The following is a 16,497-nucleotide window of genomic DNA, read 5'->3' as shown; positions in this document are numbered from 1 at the left end:
GTGCCTGACCAAAGCCCGCAGTCCCCCAGCCCCCTTCCCCTGTAAATGGGAAGGGTGAGGGTCTCACCGGAACTCAGGCCTTCCACCCACGAGGCCGAAGGAGATGAAGTCAGGCTGCCTGTTGGCCAGGTTGGTGGGGCTCCCTGGGATCCGCTTCTGCCCATTATACAGCAGCATCCCTGGGAGGGCACAGCCATGTAAGGCCCTCCCTCCAGCTCCCCAGCTATGGGCTCCCTGTCTGCCCAGCCCCAGGGGTGAGTGACCCCAGCCTGTGACCCTTCACTCTCTAGCTCCCATCCCTCCCTCTGTACGGACACCCTGTGCAGCCAGGGCCTTCCCACTGTCTCCGGATGTGCCCTATACAGAGACTGGCTCAGAGCCCCTACAAAGAAATAGAGCTTGCTTCACTCACACTGGAGGGCCTACCTGAAGGAGGAGAGGAAGGCAGAGACTCACCCGAGTAGAGGAGGAGGCCTGGACAGTGAAAGTCAGAGACCCGTAGGAGATGGAGAAGAGAGAGAGAGAGAGAGAGAGAGAGAGAGGAGGAAAGGCTGAGAAATGGAGACAAAAGAGGGAAGGAGGAGGAGAGGCAGAACAGGAAGCCAAGACAGGAGGATGGGTGGGGGTAAGGCCATGGCAGAGGTAGGAGGTACTGCGGAGCGGGGGATGGAGACAGGAGGAAGCACGAGAGAGGACCCAGAGGTCAGGCCTGGGGGTCCCAGGACAGGGATCTGAGGGAGGTGGGTAGGACTGGGGGTCACCAGGGCTCAGACAGTAATGGTGGTTCCTCCAAGAGATCCCTGCCCCAGGCCCTCCAAAGCAGCCCCTCTCCTGCTCACCATCGGCTGAGTCAGGACGGAAGGTGATCTTGATCTCGAACTTCCTGTAGGCATCTTTGATGGTGGGCAGTGGCAGGAAGGAGTGGGGGGTCTGTGTGAAGTAGGGCACCACCCGCTCTGTGGGCAGAGAATGTGGCTAGAGACACTGCCCAGCAGGCAGCGGGCAGGGCACTGCCCGGTCCAGAGGGTGTTGTCTTACCCGGCACCTGCAGATGGGCAAAGGCTTTGACCTTGCCCTGGTGATTAGTAGCAGTGCAGACGTAAGTGCCTGCGTCCTGAGGTCGGACCGAGGGCAGCAGCAGCATGGTGTTCTCCACGCGGCTGTCAGGTGGCAGGTTACCGTCCAGCTGCAAATGTACCCACACTTGGGACCCTGGCCTTGGCCCACACCTCCACGGGCTCTGTCTCCCATCTTGCCTCAGGCCCACCCTCAGACACTGGGCTCGTACTCTGTGCCAAGCCTGGGCCTGGGCCTGCGGGCACTGAGATGGTGAAGGCCTGACCTTGCCCCTCGGGCATGCCCGCTCGTCCCCTGCCCGGCATTTACCTTGCTCCAGGTGATCCTGGGAGTGGGGTAGCCAGAGACCATGCAGGGGAAGGCGGCTGCAGAACCAGCAGGCACACGGACCTCTGGGGGCGTGGAGATCTGGGGCAAGGCTAAGAGTGGGCAAGGAGACACAGGCCATCAACATGATGACAGCCGCCACTAGAGAGCCCAGCCTGTGTCCGGACTCATTTCATCCTCACTCTAGCCCCTGAAGGGAGGCGCTGCGTCCCCATTTTACAGGTGAGGCTCACTGGGCAGTCAGGGCTCAGGGGCAGGTCCACTTGGTTCCACAGCCCGACAGTCTTCAACACACCCCGGCAGAAAGTGGTGCAGCCCTCTGGGGACTTGAGACGGGGGTACCAGGGCAGCTTGCATCAGTAAGTCTGGGGGCAAGTCATAGGGTTTGGGGTGAAAAGGAGCTGCCTCTGAAGACAACACAGATTTGTGTCTGCCCTGCACCCACTGCCCTTTTCCACTCTCTTTTACGTCTGTTTTGTGCTCACGTCGTCACTGCCATCGGATCGGGCTGTGGGTCTCTGTTGTCAGAGCAGGTGCTCCAGTGGGCGAGGACTACATATCCGTTTCCCTCCTCCTGCCCCCTGTCCCCGGGGAGGTCCCTGCCGGCCTTCACCTTGCACGAGCAGCAGCACGTGGGACTGGGTGGTGCCAGCGGCGTTGGTGGCCGTGCAGCGGTACTGCCCCGCATCGGCCAGCTCCACGTGGGCGATCCTGACGATGCCCCCGCTCTGCACGATGCCAGGCCGCAGGCGCCCCCCGACTTTGCTCCACGTCACCTGAGGCTTGGGGTCACCCAGGGCCAGGCACTCGAACTCCACGGCATGGCCGACCACCACGGTCTGCACGGAGGTCCGAATGTTGATGAGCACCGAGGGCAGGGCTGGGGAGGCAGGGAGCAAAGGTAGAGTGAGAGTGAGGCCAGCCTGCTGCAGGCTTGGCCCGAGGAGGTGAACACCGGGGCCCTTGGCAGCCACCCCTTTCTTCATTTGCTTTCTCGTGCATCCACTCACGCACACACTCACTCGTTTGCCCTTGTTTACAGGGTTACTCATTTGCGTGTCTGCTGTCATTTTTCATTGGCTGGTCTGAGCGCCCACCACTCCATCCATCTCCCTTCTTCCCTCCCTTGCAGTATTTGTTAGGCCCCCTTATGGTGTGCTAGACACAAGCAAGAAACAATCGAATAATTCTCTTTGTTCATAGACATTTCAGGGGCTTCCCGGGGAATATAGTCCCTGTGCCCCTCATTTCTGTTGTAGGCTTTTAAAAAAATGTGTTAATGTTTATCATTATTATTATTATTATTTTAATTTTTTAAGACGTTTATTCATTTTTGAGAGACAGAGACAAAGCACAAGTCGGGGAGGGGCAGAGAGAGAGAGGGAGACACAGAATCCGAAGCAGGCTCCAGGCTCCGAGCACAGAGCCCGACGTGGGGCTCAAACTCATGAATGCAAGACCATGACCTGAGCTGAAGTTGGACACTTACCTGAGCCACCCAGGCTCCCCAATGTTTATTAGTTTTGAGAGAGAGAGAGAGAGAATAAGCAGAGGAGGGGAGACACAGAATCCGAAGCAGGCTCCAGGCTCTGAGTGCTCAGCACAGAGCCTGACATGGGGCTCGAATCCACGAGCCGTGAGATCGTGACCTGAGCTGAAGTCAGATGCTCAACTGAGCCACGCAGGCGCCCTACTATCCTCTACTCTTAGGAGAGGAAGCTACCATTCTACCTTGGACAACCAGCTGGGCACTGGCCTGGGCCTGTCCCCATGGTCCATAGGCCTGGCAAACATATGTCCCTTGGCAGCTCTGGTCCAAGTTCTGGATTCTGTAAAGAGAAAATAATAAGACATCGGTGAATACAAACAATTGATAAGAAGGCTTTGCAATGGCATATGAGTTCAAAGCCACTGGAGATTAGCACATGGCGTAAGCTTCTGGTCTCTCGCTAACCACGTGAGGTAGGCAGGTAAGTGAGGCAGACAGGCAGGCAGGTAGATGTCACCACATCCATTTTAGGCCAAGACCTTACGGTCAGAGCTCAAGAGCACACAGAGTAGCAGAGCTGAGATCTGGGTCATGTGTATACATCTGGCCTCAGAGACTGTTCTCTTTCCCCTAATAATAAGGATGCAAATATGAGCTCCTGTTTACTGAAGACCTTTCCCATGCTTTAGATAATGTCATTTGGCCCCATGTAAGTCATTGTGTGACTGAGGACATTCAGGCTCAGAGAATGGAAGTGACTTGCCTGAGGATACTGTTTCATGCTGAGCCCCACGGGACAGGTATCCTAACAGCCCCCGTGTGTACCTTGGTGCTCAAGTTCAGTATGGCCTCTCCCCCGACTCACCGGAGCACCCCATCCTGCACACTGTGGCCAGGAGGCAGCTGACCCCCTTCCTTGACCCAACGGAGCTGGGTGCCCTGGTCACTGGGCACGGCACAGTGGAACTCGACGCTGGCCCCTACACTCTTGGTCTCCAGCTGAGGTGTGACCTGAACGGTGGGCGCGGATCCTGCTGGGATGGCGGTGGCCGGGACAGAGCCAGAGGGGCCTGTGGGGACATGCACGGGGTTGTGTGTGTGTGTGTGTGTGTGTGTGTTACTCCCAACGCCTCCACCTCCCAGGACCCAAAACCTCCATCCTAACATTCAAGGGATGCTCTTTTCCCAGGAGCCCCTTCTGCCCAGCCTGGTCCAGGGCTGCCCCGCTCACCTTGAACGAGCACCTGGGCGAAGGCCTCAGCCGAGCCCACCTTGTTGGTGACCCGGCAACGGTAGCGGCCTGAGTCCTCGGGGGCCACGGGCTCAAAGCGCAGCATCTCGTTCCTGGCAGTCGCCCTCCTAGGGAGGCTGCCACCCACACGGCTCCACTGGAAGGTGAGCGGGGGTGTCCCATGCGCCAGGCACTGGATCTGTACCGTCTCTCCTGCCCGCACCGAAGCGTGCTCCGGGACTGTGGTGGCATACGGTGGGCCTGGGGTGGGGGACGGATAGGTCGGGGCAGGGGAGAGCAGCGGTCAGGATGTGAGCGGGTGTTGGACCCAGGTGACTTGTCAAAGGGCCAGGGAAGCTGCTTGGTGAAGCAGAGGACTGGGGATGAAGGAAGCAAGGGTCCCAGGAGGGGATGCGGGTCTCCGGCTAGGGCAGGTTCTGGGGGCCTGAGCTGCACGGGGCCCTCTCGATGGCGTTCCTGGGGCTCTGTCCAGGGTGTAGCCTGGCTCAGGGCTCCATACAGGGCAGAGAGGACAGCCCAATGAGGGCGGATGAGCTCCTTACTCTCCACATGCAGGGCGATGGTGGCCTCGGCACGCCCGGTAGGGCTGGTGGCGTTGCAGATGTACTGGCCTGAGTCCTGCTGGGCCACCCGGGGGATGATCAGTGTGTCACCTTCCAGCCGGTGCTGCCAGGGCAGCGGGGAGCGCAGCTTGGACCAGTGGATGGTGGGCGTGGGGCTGCCTGTGGAGTGGAAGACCACAGGGGTCACCGGGCTGCCCTAGGGATGAGCTGGGGGTGAGGCTGGTGAGGAAGCGACCGGGTGATCCCGTCCCTTCACGGGAGTCACTGAGTGGGCATTTCAGCCATCGCTGGGTGATGCCAGCAGCAGCAAAGTCCCCTCCTTGGGTGCGATAACATCTCCAGATGTCTTGTGTCTACGGTTCAGGCCCCAGGGCAGCACTGCCCTCTGTACTGTGTGCCAGCCCCGTCCATACCTGTGGCTGAGCAGCGCAGGGTGGCTGTGTGTCCAGCCTCTACAGTCAGCTCGGCTTCTTCAACTTGAACCTGGGGGGCCCCTGGGGCCACAGTGCCTGTGTCCACAATCACCTCCACCCGTTTCTGTGCTGTGCCTAGTGCATTCCGAGCCAGGCATACGTAGGTGCCTGCATCCGATGGTTTAGCTGATGAAATCTGGAAGAAAGCAAGGATGCTGGTTATGTGGGCACTGATAGGCACCTTGGCATCAGCCCCCAGCTCTGGCTTGCTTTTACCTCTTCCCTCTCTCCTTCCCTTGACTTTCAGTTCTCCTGTTCGACTAGCTGCTTGAGGACTCACACTCAAACATCTATCCCATTAGTCCATCCAATCACTTGTCCATGAACCCACCTATCCATCCCCTATCCACCCACCCACCTACCTATCCACCCGCTCGCTGACCCATCTATACACCCATCCACTTTACATCCATTCATCCACCCATCTACCTAACCATCCACCCATCTACCCACCCATCCACCCATCTACCCACCTACCCACCCACCCATCCATCCTTCCAGCCATTCTTTCTTCCTTCCCTTCTTTTCCTTTCTTTCTTCCTGACCATCTTCCAATCTACCCACCAACCACTTATCTCATGCCCCCCCCCCTTTCTCTCTCCATCCATTCATCACCCAACTTCCCATTTACTACTCTTTCCTCCGAGCATCTGTTCAAGGATGAGCCCTGACTGGGCCTCAGACCCAGAGATGAAATGGCCCTGGCCAGGGGAAGATTCGCCTCACCTGCAACACCGTATGGCTGTCCACGACCCCATACATCCGCTGTTCTAGGTTGGTGGGGGCGCCAATCCGGGTCCAGTGAGCCGAAGAGCGGGGCTCCCCAGCACTGACACATTCCAGGGTGATGGACTTTCCTACCTTCACCTGCACGGGACCCTCAGGGAGCACAGACACAGTAGGGGGCCCTGCCCAGAGGAAGGACATCACTGTTACTCATGCAGGGCTTTGCCCACCACACGCACTGTCACAGCCCCTGTCTTAGTAGCGGCCAGGTGGGCACTATTCTACACCAACGTGGAGAACAGGAGGCTCCGAGAGGGAGAATGCCTGAGAGGGAGGGGCATTGGCAGAAGCAGAATTTAAACTTAGGAGGTTGTGAGCTCAGAATCAGGGCTAGAAACAGGAAGGCAGAGCCCAGGGGGTAGACACCACTCACCGTGCACACTGAGGTTGACGACACTTTGGGCCACGCCGTAGGCGTTGGAGGCCACGCAGCGGTAAGCACCGTGGTTGCTGGGTCGGGTGCCCACGATGGTGATGATGGAGCCGTTGGGGCTGATGTGGACATTGTCTGTGGGGTCGGCATTGGGCAGGGCACGGTCAGTGAGGTCGTCTTCGTGCCTTGGTGCTGCCAGTGCGCGTAGCTCTGCCCCACGTCCCCGACCCCTCCAGCCTGGGTGTATATGACTCACAGGGTCCCAGGTGGAAGATGGGAGAGTCCTTGGCGACTACCGGGTCCAGCCCCTTCACCATCCAGATGGAGACGGTGAGGCCCCAGAGGGGAGGGGCCTCACCCAGAGCCACACGGTGAGTTTGGTGCCTTTGCCCCACCCGCGATGGTGATCACCACGCCTTTGCACCTGACTCCAGCACACACACACACACACACACACACACACACACCCCACCCTGCAGCCCTCCCTGGGCTCACCCTCCAGTTCTTGGTTCCGAGTTTTCCACTCGAGGCTGATGGGGGCTGCCCCGTCATGGATGAGGCACTTGAAGCTGGCATCTTGGCCCTGCTGCACAGTGCTGCTGGGCGGGTCGATAGAGATGACGGGGCTCCTAAGGCCTGGGGGACGAGGCGGGCAGAGGGCTGGGCTCAGGAGGGCCGGGTTGGCTTGACCTCCCTGCCTCAGCTCCACGGTCTCCCCTCCTCCCCCTGCCCGTGGCATCTGCCACACTCACGGTAGGAGGACCCCGCACTGGGTGGGACAGTGACTGTGAAGGAAGCCTCCTGCTCAGGGCCTGAGCCGCCAACCACGCGGCACACGTACTCGCCGGAGTCAGCAGGGGACACGTGGTGGAGCCGCAGCCGGGAGCCGTGGGTCTGTCGGAGCGAGGAGGGCACAGCCATCAGGCCATAGCACTTGGGGCAGGGCAAGTGCCCAGGCCCACTGTACCAGCACCCGAGTTCTCCCTCGGGTCTCAGGAAGCCGGGGCTCCAGCTGGGAGGGGTGAGGGAACTTCATTTACTGGATCCTACATGTCCAACCAACCCAATTTATAGAGGAGAAAGCTGCCTCAGGAAGCAAGTCAGCAGCAGGGCCAGAACGCCCAGGCCCCTCGCTCCCATGCTCTGCTCCCAAAACTACTCTATCCCCCAGGGTGCCAGAGGAGGCTAGGGTTGGCATGAGGTTTGGGGTGCGGAAAGCAAACGCAGGTTGAACGCTGCCTGCCCTGGAATCCTGCCCATCAGGCCCCTGTACCTGGTGCCGGGCGGGGAGGCTGCCCCCACGCTTGTACCATGTGACCTGGGCGTGGGCCTGCCCCGGCACCACGCAGTTCAGGTCCAGGGTCTGTCCTTCGGCCACGTGGGAGGAGGAGGCCTCGATATAGATGGGCTGGGCCAGTCCTGGGGCTGTGGGCACAATGGGTGGGTGAGAAGGGTGAGGCTCCTGGGGATGAAGGCAGGGACTAAAGGTGGTGGCAGTGAATGCCACTAATCCTGCAGGTGCAGTGGCTTGAGTCACCGACAGGACTCAGTGCCACTGACCTAAGAAGGGTCTCCATTCCTTGGGGGAGGACAAGATGCCATGGTGAGGACCCAGGCTGGTCCCCGGTGGCTGTGGGGAGGGGCCGGAGGACATTCACAGAACCGAGAGCCAGAGCCCTGCTGGAAAAGCAGGGAGGAGCAGGGAGAGGAAGGGATTCCCCACGCCTGTGCCCCAGCATCACCCACTGCTGCTGTCACTCACCAGGAATGGGGCTTGGGCTGGAGGCCTCAATCGTGACTAGAACAGAAGCCTCCAGGGTGCCTGAGCTGCTGGTCACTTGACAGTAGTATTCTCCGGAGTCAGCCGGGGACACCTGATTCAGCCTTAACAGGGGTCCGTGGACCTGGCCAAGGTCAGGGCAAGGCAAGAGTGAGCTGGGGAGCCGGCAGGTCCCGGTACACGCACCCCAGGACCAACATGTACTATAGCTATGAAGGCTGCATCCTATGCAAGGCAACCCCAAGACCTTAGACGCTGCAGAGCACGACTTTTCATGGTAGGAGGTGGTCTAGTGTCCTGAGTAACACGTGCCCTTTTGTAATTGCACTAGTGTGCTCGGAGGCTGGCGGTGGCTCTGCTGTGCCCAGCCTGTTCTTGACCTCCTGACTCCCAGCGGTCTCCTGCTGCAGTCTTCCCAAAGCCCAGGATGTTGGAACCATTTTCCCTCCTGGCTAGATTGAGGCAGGACTGTTGGGCAGGGGTGGGGTGGGGTGGGGTGAGGAGTGCCCACATCCCACTTTCTCCAGCTCCTGTACCTGGTGCCGGGCAGGAAGGCTGCCCCCGCGTCTGTGCCATGTGACCTGGGCGTGGGCCTGTCCAGGGACTATGCAGTTCAGATCCAGGGTCTGCCCTTCGGCCACATGGGAGGAGGAGGTCTCAATGCGGATGGGTGGGGCTCCGCCTGGTGCTGAGGCACAGGAAGAGGTCAGTGAGCTGGGACTCCCACCCCTTTGCCCTCAACCCCTACTACCCCTGGGTGCCCAGATTTTCAGACCAGAGACCAGACCACATATTGAGAGGTGGCCTCCATCCATCCCCCCCTGCTCCCTTCCCCTCCCACTGCCCATTCCCCGGAGGCCTGGGGCAGCCAGGCTGGCCTGGGGGAAAGGGCTCATCACTCTCTTGGCCCCGCCCCAGACAATGGCCCCACTCTCTCCTCTTGTGCTCCTAGCACCACGGGTGGCCAGAGCTCAGGGCCAGGCACCTCCACACAGATCACTCATTTTTCTCAAACTTGAACAATGTGTGGCTAAGAACCCAGGCTCTGAGGCCAGACTGCCTGGGTTCAAAACCCAGCTCTGGGGGCACCTGGGTGGCTCAGTCAGTTAAGCAACCAATTCTTGATATCGCACGGTTCGTGAGATCAAGCCCTGTGTCAGGCTCTGTGCTGACAGCATGGAGCCTGTTTGGGATTCTCCCTCTCTGTCTCTTTCTCTCTGCCCCTCCCCTGCTCATGCGCAGGTGCATGTTCTCTCTCTCTTAAAATAAATAAACTTAAAAACGCACACAGACAACCCAGCCCTGCCACTTATTAGCTGTGTGACCTTTGGAAAGCGACTTCATCTCTCTGTGTTTCAGTTTCCCCATCTATAAAAATGAACAGAACAATCATGCCTACCTCAAACTGTTTCTATGAGGATGAAATGAGTTAATGTGTAAACAGAACAGGGCCCGGCACCTAGTTAAGTGCCAGATCATGTTCTTTACTTAGCAATTCATGTTCTGCCATCACATCTGCTATAGCCACATATAACTTGTGCTGTTAATTACTTTACATTTTCTTGTCAATTGATTCACTTAGCCCTGTTGTAGGCAATGATTTCCCTGAAATCGTGCCAGGTTTCATGTGTTGCTGTTTTCTCTAATATAAAAGATTTTTGTCGGGGTACCACGCCAGTCTCCCCCACGTACCCCCAGAGGTGTAGTTCCAGCCTTTAGGGAATTCATGTGATTGTCGCAAGAGTTCTGCCATCCCCATGTTACGGATAAGGAAAGGGAAGCACGGTGAGAGTCCCTTGCACAACATCTCAGAGCATGGACCGAGGAGCTGGGACTCAAGCCCACATATGCCAGATTCCCAAGTCTGGTCCTCAGGCACTAGAGATAAATCCCACTTGACCTAGCTCCCAACCTCTGTTTGCTGGTTCCTCTCCCTTCCTCTCTCCTCCAGCCTCCCAGCCCCCACCACAGGGACCCTTACCAGGGACAGGAACAGCACTGGAGCCAGAGGCCTCGATGTTGACCAGGACTGAGGCCTCCAGGGGGCCCGAGCTGCTCACCACCTGGCACACGTACTCGCCCGAGTCAGCCGGGGACACCTGGTACAGCCTCAGCCGTGAGCCATGGGCCTGAGCCGGGGTACAGGGTGGGGAAACAGAGCAGCAGAGTGAGATGGCAGTCGGGAGTCCTGGAAGGCTGGAGGCAAGGTCTGACCTCTGACCTAGGCAGGCACTGTGCCCCACAGAGGCTCCGGACCTCCTTCCTCAGTAGATCTGGGGGGGGGGGGCAGAGACTCTGACCAGGGTCCCCCCCATCCAACAACCCTCCCACCATTTCCTGCCCCCAACTCCCATACCTGGTGGTGAGTGGGGAGGCTGCCCCCGCGCTTGTGCCACGTGACCTGGGCGTGGGCCTGGCCAGGGACCACGCAGTTCAGATCCACGGTCTGCCCTTCGGCCACGTGGGAGGAAGACGACTCGATTCGGACGGGCATCGTACCGCCAGGGACTGCGGGCACAGAAACAGCAGATTTGGGAACAACTGGGTTGGTAGGAGCCGCAGCCATAAAAATCCCTGTTGCTCAAGGTAGTAATAACAGTTAACACCTATTAAGCACCGGGAGCATGCCAGGCGCTGTTCCAGGCACTTCGTGTGTGAGAACTCATTTAACTCTTTGCAAAATTCATGAACTCTCTGTGAGAATGGAAACACTCTATCTTCTGTACCGTCCAGTACTGTGCTACTAGCCATGTTACGTGTGGCCACTGAGCACTCGAAACACGGTGACCTGAATGGTGAACTTTAACTGTAGCGGCCACCATATTGGACAGCAGCGTGAGGCTGGAATGACGGGCATCCCCGTTTCACTGATGAGGACACGAAGCTGAGAGACGAGAGGACTTCACTCAAGTCTCTTAGTGGTGCAGGCAGGATTTGAACCCAGGCGCTTTTCTGCAGAGCCTTTGCCCTGGACTGCCACCCTCAGCCGAGAGCTCTGACCACTGACTCCCCAGGGAGCACTGTTTTTCGAGTCTCCAGTCCTTAGACTCACCAGAGGGGCTGCCAGTGCCGGGGGACACTGAGACCACGATGGAGGCCTCCTGGGCATCGATGTTGTTGTTGGCCCGGCACACGTACTCGCCGGAGTCAGCCACAGACATGCGGTGCAGCCGTAGGCGGGAGCCATGGGCCTGGCAGGGACGGGGAAGGAGGAGGAGAGGAGTCGAGGGGCCAAGAAGTCACCAGCTAGCTCAGGCCTCCTTCCAGGCCTCCCTCGTCAGACTGGCTGAGGCTACCCTCCGTCAACCAAGGGCAAGAGGGAGGGCCGCCCCGGGACTGCCACCTAGTGCTTCCCTTCCGGTCCTTTGCCCACTGGGGCTGTCCCTGCAGTGTCTGCCCCAGCAGGTAGGGGTTCTGGCCTCACTGTCACAGCTCCACTCCATACCTGGTGTTGGGCAGGAAGGCTGCCCCCACGCTTGTACCACGTGATGGTGGCCTGGGGCTGCCCAGCGACTACGCAGTTCAGATCCAAGGTCTGTCCTTCGACCACGGTGGGGGACGAGGACTCAATCTTGATTGGTGGGGAGACACTGGGCACTGGAGACAGAGAAGGACAGACCACACAGCCAGAGTCAGACAACAGCGATGGCTCCAGGGACCGCTCTGCCTCCCCCTGCGCCCCCTTGCCTGGATCCCCTGCCCTGGGCCCTCTCACCATGGGAGGAGCCGCTGCCCTCGATGGTAACAATGAGTGAGGTCTCCTGGGACCCGGCACCGTTACTGACGTGACACACGTACTCGCCAGAGTCCGCAGGTGTCACCTGCGGGATCCGCAGTCGGGAGCCCACGATCTGAGGGGGAACACGTGTCAGTGTCTCCGGGGCCGCTGCCCTGGGCTCCAGGAGCCTCCCTGCCTCGTCTGGGCTGGCCTCCCCCTGGACGTCCTTCAGAACTCCCTCAGCAGCCCTCCTGAGGCTCTAGGCCGGGGTGGACAGTGTCTCTAGCCTCGGACTGTTCTCACCTGTCACCTGTGCCAAAAGACTGCTGAGGCCATTCCTGGTGAGTCCCCAGTGCCCTGCTGTGGCTTCTATGACACTGTTGTCACAGGGCATGTCCACCCCATTCACTAGCCTGTGAGCCCCCCTGAGGGCAGGCGTCTGCCTCACTCCACTTGGAATCCTTGGTGCCAGGTGCAGACTTGGCCCGGAGCTATTCTCAGGGGCATCCAGTGAGTGAGTAAATCATAGAATGTCCTATTGAAATATGGGATCCAACTGAGGTCAGTGAGATCTACGTATTTTGTCAGCATCGGTCCAGGGCCCATCTAGTAAGAACACTCCATGTTTGCTGAATGACTGAATGAGCGCAGGAAAGGTGTCGAGAACCCCTCCTGAATCCTATCAGCGCCAGTGTGCCCACCACCACCCAATGCCTCCATACCTGGTGCCGGCTGGGTAGGCTACCTCCACGCTTATACCAGGTGATGGTGTGCGGGGCTTGGCTGGCCACCAGGCAGTTGAGGTCCAGGACATGTCCATTGGCCAGGGAGGCTGAGGAGGACTCGATGCGGACGGGGTATACCACGCCCTGGGCTGGGAGGGTGAGACAGGAGGCAGGGTGTGGGAGCCGCTGAGTTTGGAGTGGCTCCCCCACTGTTTGTTAGGACCCTTGAGACACTCACGGTGGGAGGGGCCAAGGCGCTGCTGGATAGTGACAAGGACTGAGGCTTCTTGGGTGCCCGAGCTGCTGACCACACGGCATATGTACTCCCCAGAGTCGGCTGGGGTCACCTGGGGCAGCCGCAGCCTCGAGCCATGCACCTGGAAGGGCCAGGAGGAAGGCAGGCTCAGGGTCAGGCTGTGGGGCTCACAGCCAGGCTCCTGTTCCCTTCCCTGGCGCCCCTCCCAGGCCAGTCCAGCCAACTGGACTTGAGAGAAGCTCTTTCTGGAAAAACCACCATTTATGACCCTTCAAATCCCCTGCCCCAACGTCGGGACTGGGTCCAATGAGAAGAAGAGAGCAGCCAACATTTGTCAATGTGCTATGGGGCAGGTGAGGTAGGCAGTGTGAGCCCGTTTGACAGAGGAGGAAACTAAAGATCAAGGAAGTCAGATGACTGGCCTAAAGTCACACAGCAGGCAAAGTGGCAGAACAGTGTCTAAACTCAGATATGCCTAAAGTCAAAGCCTGTATACTTTCTTCTGTAGTCATGAGGGGCTTTCAGGCTCCCCCTTAGCTCCCTTCCTCCTACCTGGTGCCGAGCGGGGAGGCTGCCCCCTCGCTTGTGCCACGTGATCTGGGCATGGGCCTGCCCAGCAACCAGGCAGTTCAGATCCAAGGTCTGCCCTTCAGCCACATGGGAGGAGGATGACTCGATCCGGACTGGGGGAGTGACCCCCAGCGCTGGGGACAGAAGGCAGAGGTTCAATCCCTGGCTAAGAGGGGAGGTGAGGTGGATGTGAGTGAAGGTGGGGGGGTCTCATGGGATCCTGCCAGTGTCTCCCACGGCTGGGCCCCTAGCCCTGCCCTACCCCCAGTGCTGCTTACCAGGTACAGAGCCTGCAGGCTCAATGGTCACCAGGACAGAGGCCTCCAGGGGCACCGAGCCACCCACCACGCGGCACACATACTCGCCCGAGTCAACTGGGGACACCTGGTGTAGTCTCAGCAGTGAGCCGTGGGTCTGGTCGGAATGGAGGTGAGCTCAGAGGGGCTCTCATGGGACCCTTGCACCTATAACCTGCCCCCCTGCCTCACTCTCTGACCTCTGAGTCCTGGCCATCAGCTTTGTCCTGCTTAGGGGAGGCCTCGTTCCAAGGGTAGAGGGTGGTCAGGAGAAGCCAGGGTGAACTGAGCAAACCCTGATACCACCTTCCATCAAGTCTAAGACACATCTTTTTTTTTTTTTTTTTTTAAAGTAGGCATCACACCCGGCATGGGGTCCAATGTGGGGCTTGAACTCACAACCCTGAGATCAAGACCTGAGCTGATATCAAGTCAGATGCTTAACTGACTGAGCCACCCAGGTGCCCTAACACACTTTTTAATGTTTCTGAAATCAAGACACATTCTACAGTCAATAACTTTACAATGATAAAGGGCAGCTTTTTGTCCTTAGACGTACAAAAACTAATATTCCATCTTGTAATCGATAGCATCCTAAAGTCTATAAAATACAGTAATATTAATCATCGCGAAGGATACTATGGTAACAACAGCTCGGCAATTTCTGTGTGCCAGAGCTCTGAGCACTTTGCACATTCGCTAATTCACTTCATCCTTAAGACAGTTCTGTAGGATAGATACCATTTTACAGATGTTGAAGCTATGGCACAGAGAGTTTAAGTAACTTGCCCAAGGTCATAGGCTAGTAAGTGGGGGAAGCAGCATTCACACCTAGGCTGGCCAGTCCTAGAGTTTGGGCCCTGATCATTGTACTATCTATCCACCTGTGCAATGGGGTCCAAGGCTTCCCCTGTCTCCAAGGAGACTTCAGCCCTCCCCATCCTTGACCTCCACCACCCAGGGCCTCCCTCCTGTCTCCTTCTTGGCCTGTCCATCTTCCAGGCCTGTACCTGGTGCCGGGCAGGGAGGCTGCCCCCACGCTTATGCCACGTGACCTGGGCGTGGGCCTGCCCAGGCACTATGCAGTTCAGATCCAGGGTCTGTCCTTCAGCCACGTGGGAGGAGGAGGACTCGATGCGGATGGGCTGGGTGCTGCCCGGAGCTGGGGGACAGGAGGGTCACCAGTCACTCAGTTCGCTAGGGCTGCCCCGGCCCAGCCCCGTCTTCCATCCCGGCCCAACCTGGTGGTGTCACTCACGGTAGGCAAAGTTGGCCCCCTGGGTCCTGGTTACGGTGACTGTGATAGAGGCCTCCATACCATTGCTGGCCCGGCAAACGTACTCGCCTGCGTCGGCTGGCGAGGCCTGGAAGATGTACAGGCGGGAGCCGCGGACCTGGGCAGCCAGGGCAGGGGTGTGAGAGCGAGGCTTCCCACAGCCTAGCAGACGCCCACCTGCTCTGCTCCTCTGAGCTGGGAACTGCCAGCCGCCCAGCTCAGGGGCCAAGACCCCCTCAACCTACTGCCCAGAGCTCGGCCTGGCCAGCCCCTCCCACCTTTCTGCCCCTGTGTACCTGGTGCCGGGCGGGGAGGCTGCCCCCACGCTTGTACCACGTGACCTGGGCATGGGCCTGCCCTGCCACCACACAGCTCAGATCTAGGGTCTGCCCCTCGGCCACTGTGGGGGATGTGGACTCGATCCTGACAGGGGGGACAGGTCCTGGGGCTGTGGGGAACGAAGCAAAGGTAGCAGATGATCCCCAGCAGAGAGGGCAAGAACGGTCCACCTCAGAGCCACACAGACCTGGTCTTCTGAGGCCAGGCTCCTATGTTTGGGGGTTGCTGGCCTGGGTTTGGTTCACCTTGAGTGGAGGGCCAGGGCAGGGGCCAAGCCTTGCGGAAGGGAGCAAGGAAGTGGGGGAGAAGGGGGTAGTTGAGGCTGGGAGAGAGGAGGAAGAGGCTGGAGCAGAAACACGAGGCACCGTGTGGCCAGAGAAAAGTGAGGAAGATGGCGTCTTCCAGCTCCAGCGTGGGCCTCCTCCCCCCCCCCCCCCCCCAATGGCAGCAGGAGCCGCTAGGACCTCAGCACCTTGGAAGGCCCTCAGCCCCTTCCGCTTGCCCTGCCCTTGGGCAGTTACTCACCAGGGATGGAGCCCGGAGGGGAGCCGGAGGCCTTGATGTCGACCAGGACGGAGGACTCCAGGGGCCCAGAGCCAAGGACCACGCGGCATATGTACTCGCCCGAGTCGGCTGGAGACACCTGGTGCAGCCGCAGTAGCGAGCCATGGGTCTGAATGCAAACGGGAGGGTTGGCAGGGGGCCAGAGGGGCCCCATCTACCCCTCCAGAAGGCTGGTCCCGAGGACGGCTGTACCTGGTGCCGGGCGGGGAGGCTGCCCCCACGCCTGTGCCATGTGACCTGCGCGTGGGCCTGCCCGGGCACCACGCAGTTCAGGTCCAGGGTCTGTCCTTCAGCCACGTGAGAGGAGGAGGACTCGATGCGGATGAGCTGGGTGCTGCCCGGAGCTGGGGCTCCTCCAGGAGCTGGCACAGAGGAACTGGTAAGGGGCCGGGGCTCCCGAGCCCCAGTCCTGCAGCCCTGGGGCAGAGCACCCAGGGACATGACCAGGGCCTGGCTTGGGAGGGCAGATGGGAGGCCTTTCTAAGACTGGGACCATGCTTTTCTACCTCAGCATGGTCAGTCAGACCCCTCCTTCTGTCACCCTCACCTCCAACTTTGGACTCGAGGCCCATTTGCCCACCCATGACTTCCTGATTAGGATAAGCTCCTATGGCCTACAGGCAACCAGAGCCC

At 59.2% G+C, this 16,497-nt stretch overlaps 1 protein-coding gene across 1 annotated transcript in view; it reads right to left on the bottom strand.

Moving 5' to 3' along the window:
• Positions 1-16,497, bottom strand: part of HSPG2 (heparan sulfate proteoglycan 2) — a 99,711-nt gene that overhangs the window by 8,645 nt on the left and 74,569 nt on the right. The window contains 31 exon segments of the mRNA XM_049617868.1: positions 68-179; positions 840-956; positions 1,039-1,186; positions 1,387-1,496; positions 2,018-2,284; positions 3,136-3,233; positions 3,759-3,963; positions 4,125-4,385; positions 4,688-4,867; positions 5,122-5,317; positions 5,908-6,089; positions 6,341-6,475; positions 6,836-6,976; positions 7,093-7,234; positions 7,614-7,765; positions 8,103-8,244; positions 8,657-8,808; positions 10,102-10,249; positions 10,477-10,628; positions 11,173-11,311; positions 11,566-11,717; positions 11,836-11,971; positions 12,561-12,712; positions 12,802-12,940; positions 13,372-13,523; positions 13,668-13,803; positions 14,696-14,847; positions 14,944-15,079; positions 15,258-15,409; positions 15,826-15,973; positions 16,057-16,226. Coding sequence (XP_049473825.1) covers positions 68-179; positions 840-956; positions 1,039-1,186; positions 1,387-1,496; positions 2,018-2,284; positions 3,136-3,233; positions 3,759-3,963; positions 4,125-4,385; positions 4,688-4,867; positions 5,122-5,317; positions 5,908-6,089; positions 6,341-6,475; positions 6,836-6,976; positions 7,093-7,234; positions 7,614-7,765; positions 8,103-8,244; positions 8,657-8,808; positions 10,102-10,249; positions 10,477-10,628; positions 11,173-11,311; positions 11,566-11,717; positions 11,836-11,971; positions 12,561-12,712; positions 12,802-12,940; positions 13,372-13,523; positions 13,668-13,803; positions 14,696-14,847; positions 14,944-15,079; positions 15,258-15,409; positions 15,826-15,973; positions 16,057-16,226 — 4,804 coding nt within the window.

The sequence above is a fragment of the Panthera uncia genome (assembly GCF_023721935.1).
Source record: "Panthera uncia isolate 11264 chromosome C1 unlocalized genomic scaffold, Puncia_PCG_1.0 HiC_scaffold_4, whole genome shotgun sequence".
Classification (NCBI taxonomy): Eukaryota; Metazoa; Chordata; class Mammalia; order Carnivora; family Felidae; genus Panthera; species Panthera uncia.
The sequence above is the reverse complement of the archived record's forward strand: the minus strand, read 5'-3'. Positions and strand labels throughout refer to the sequence as shown.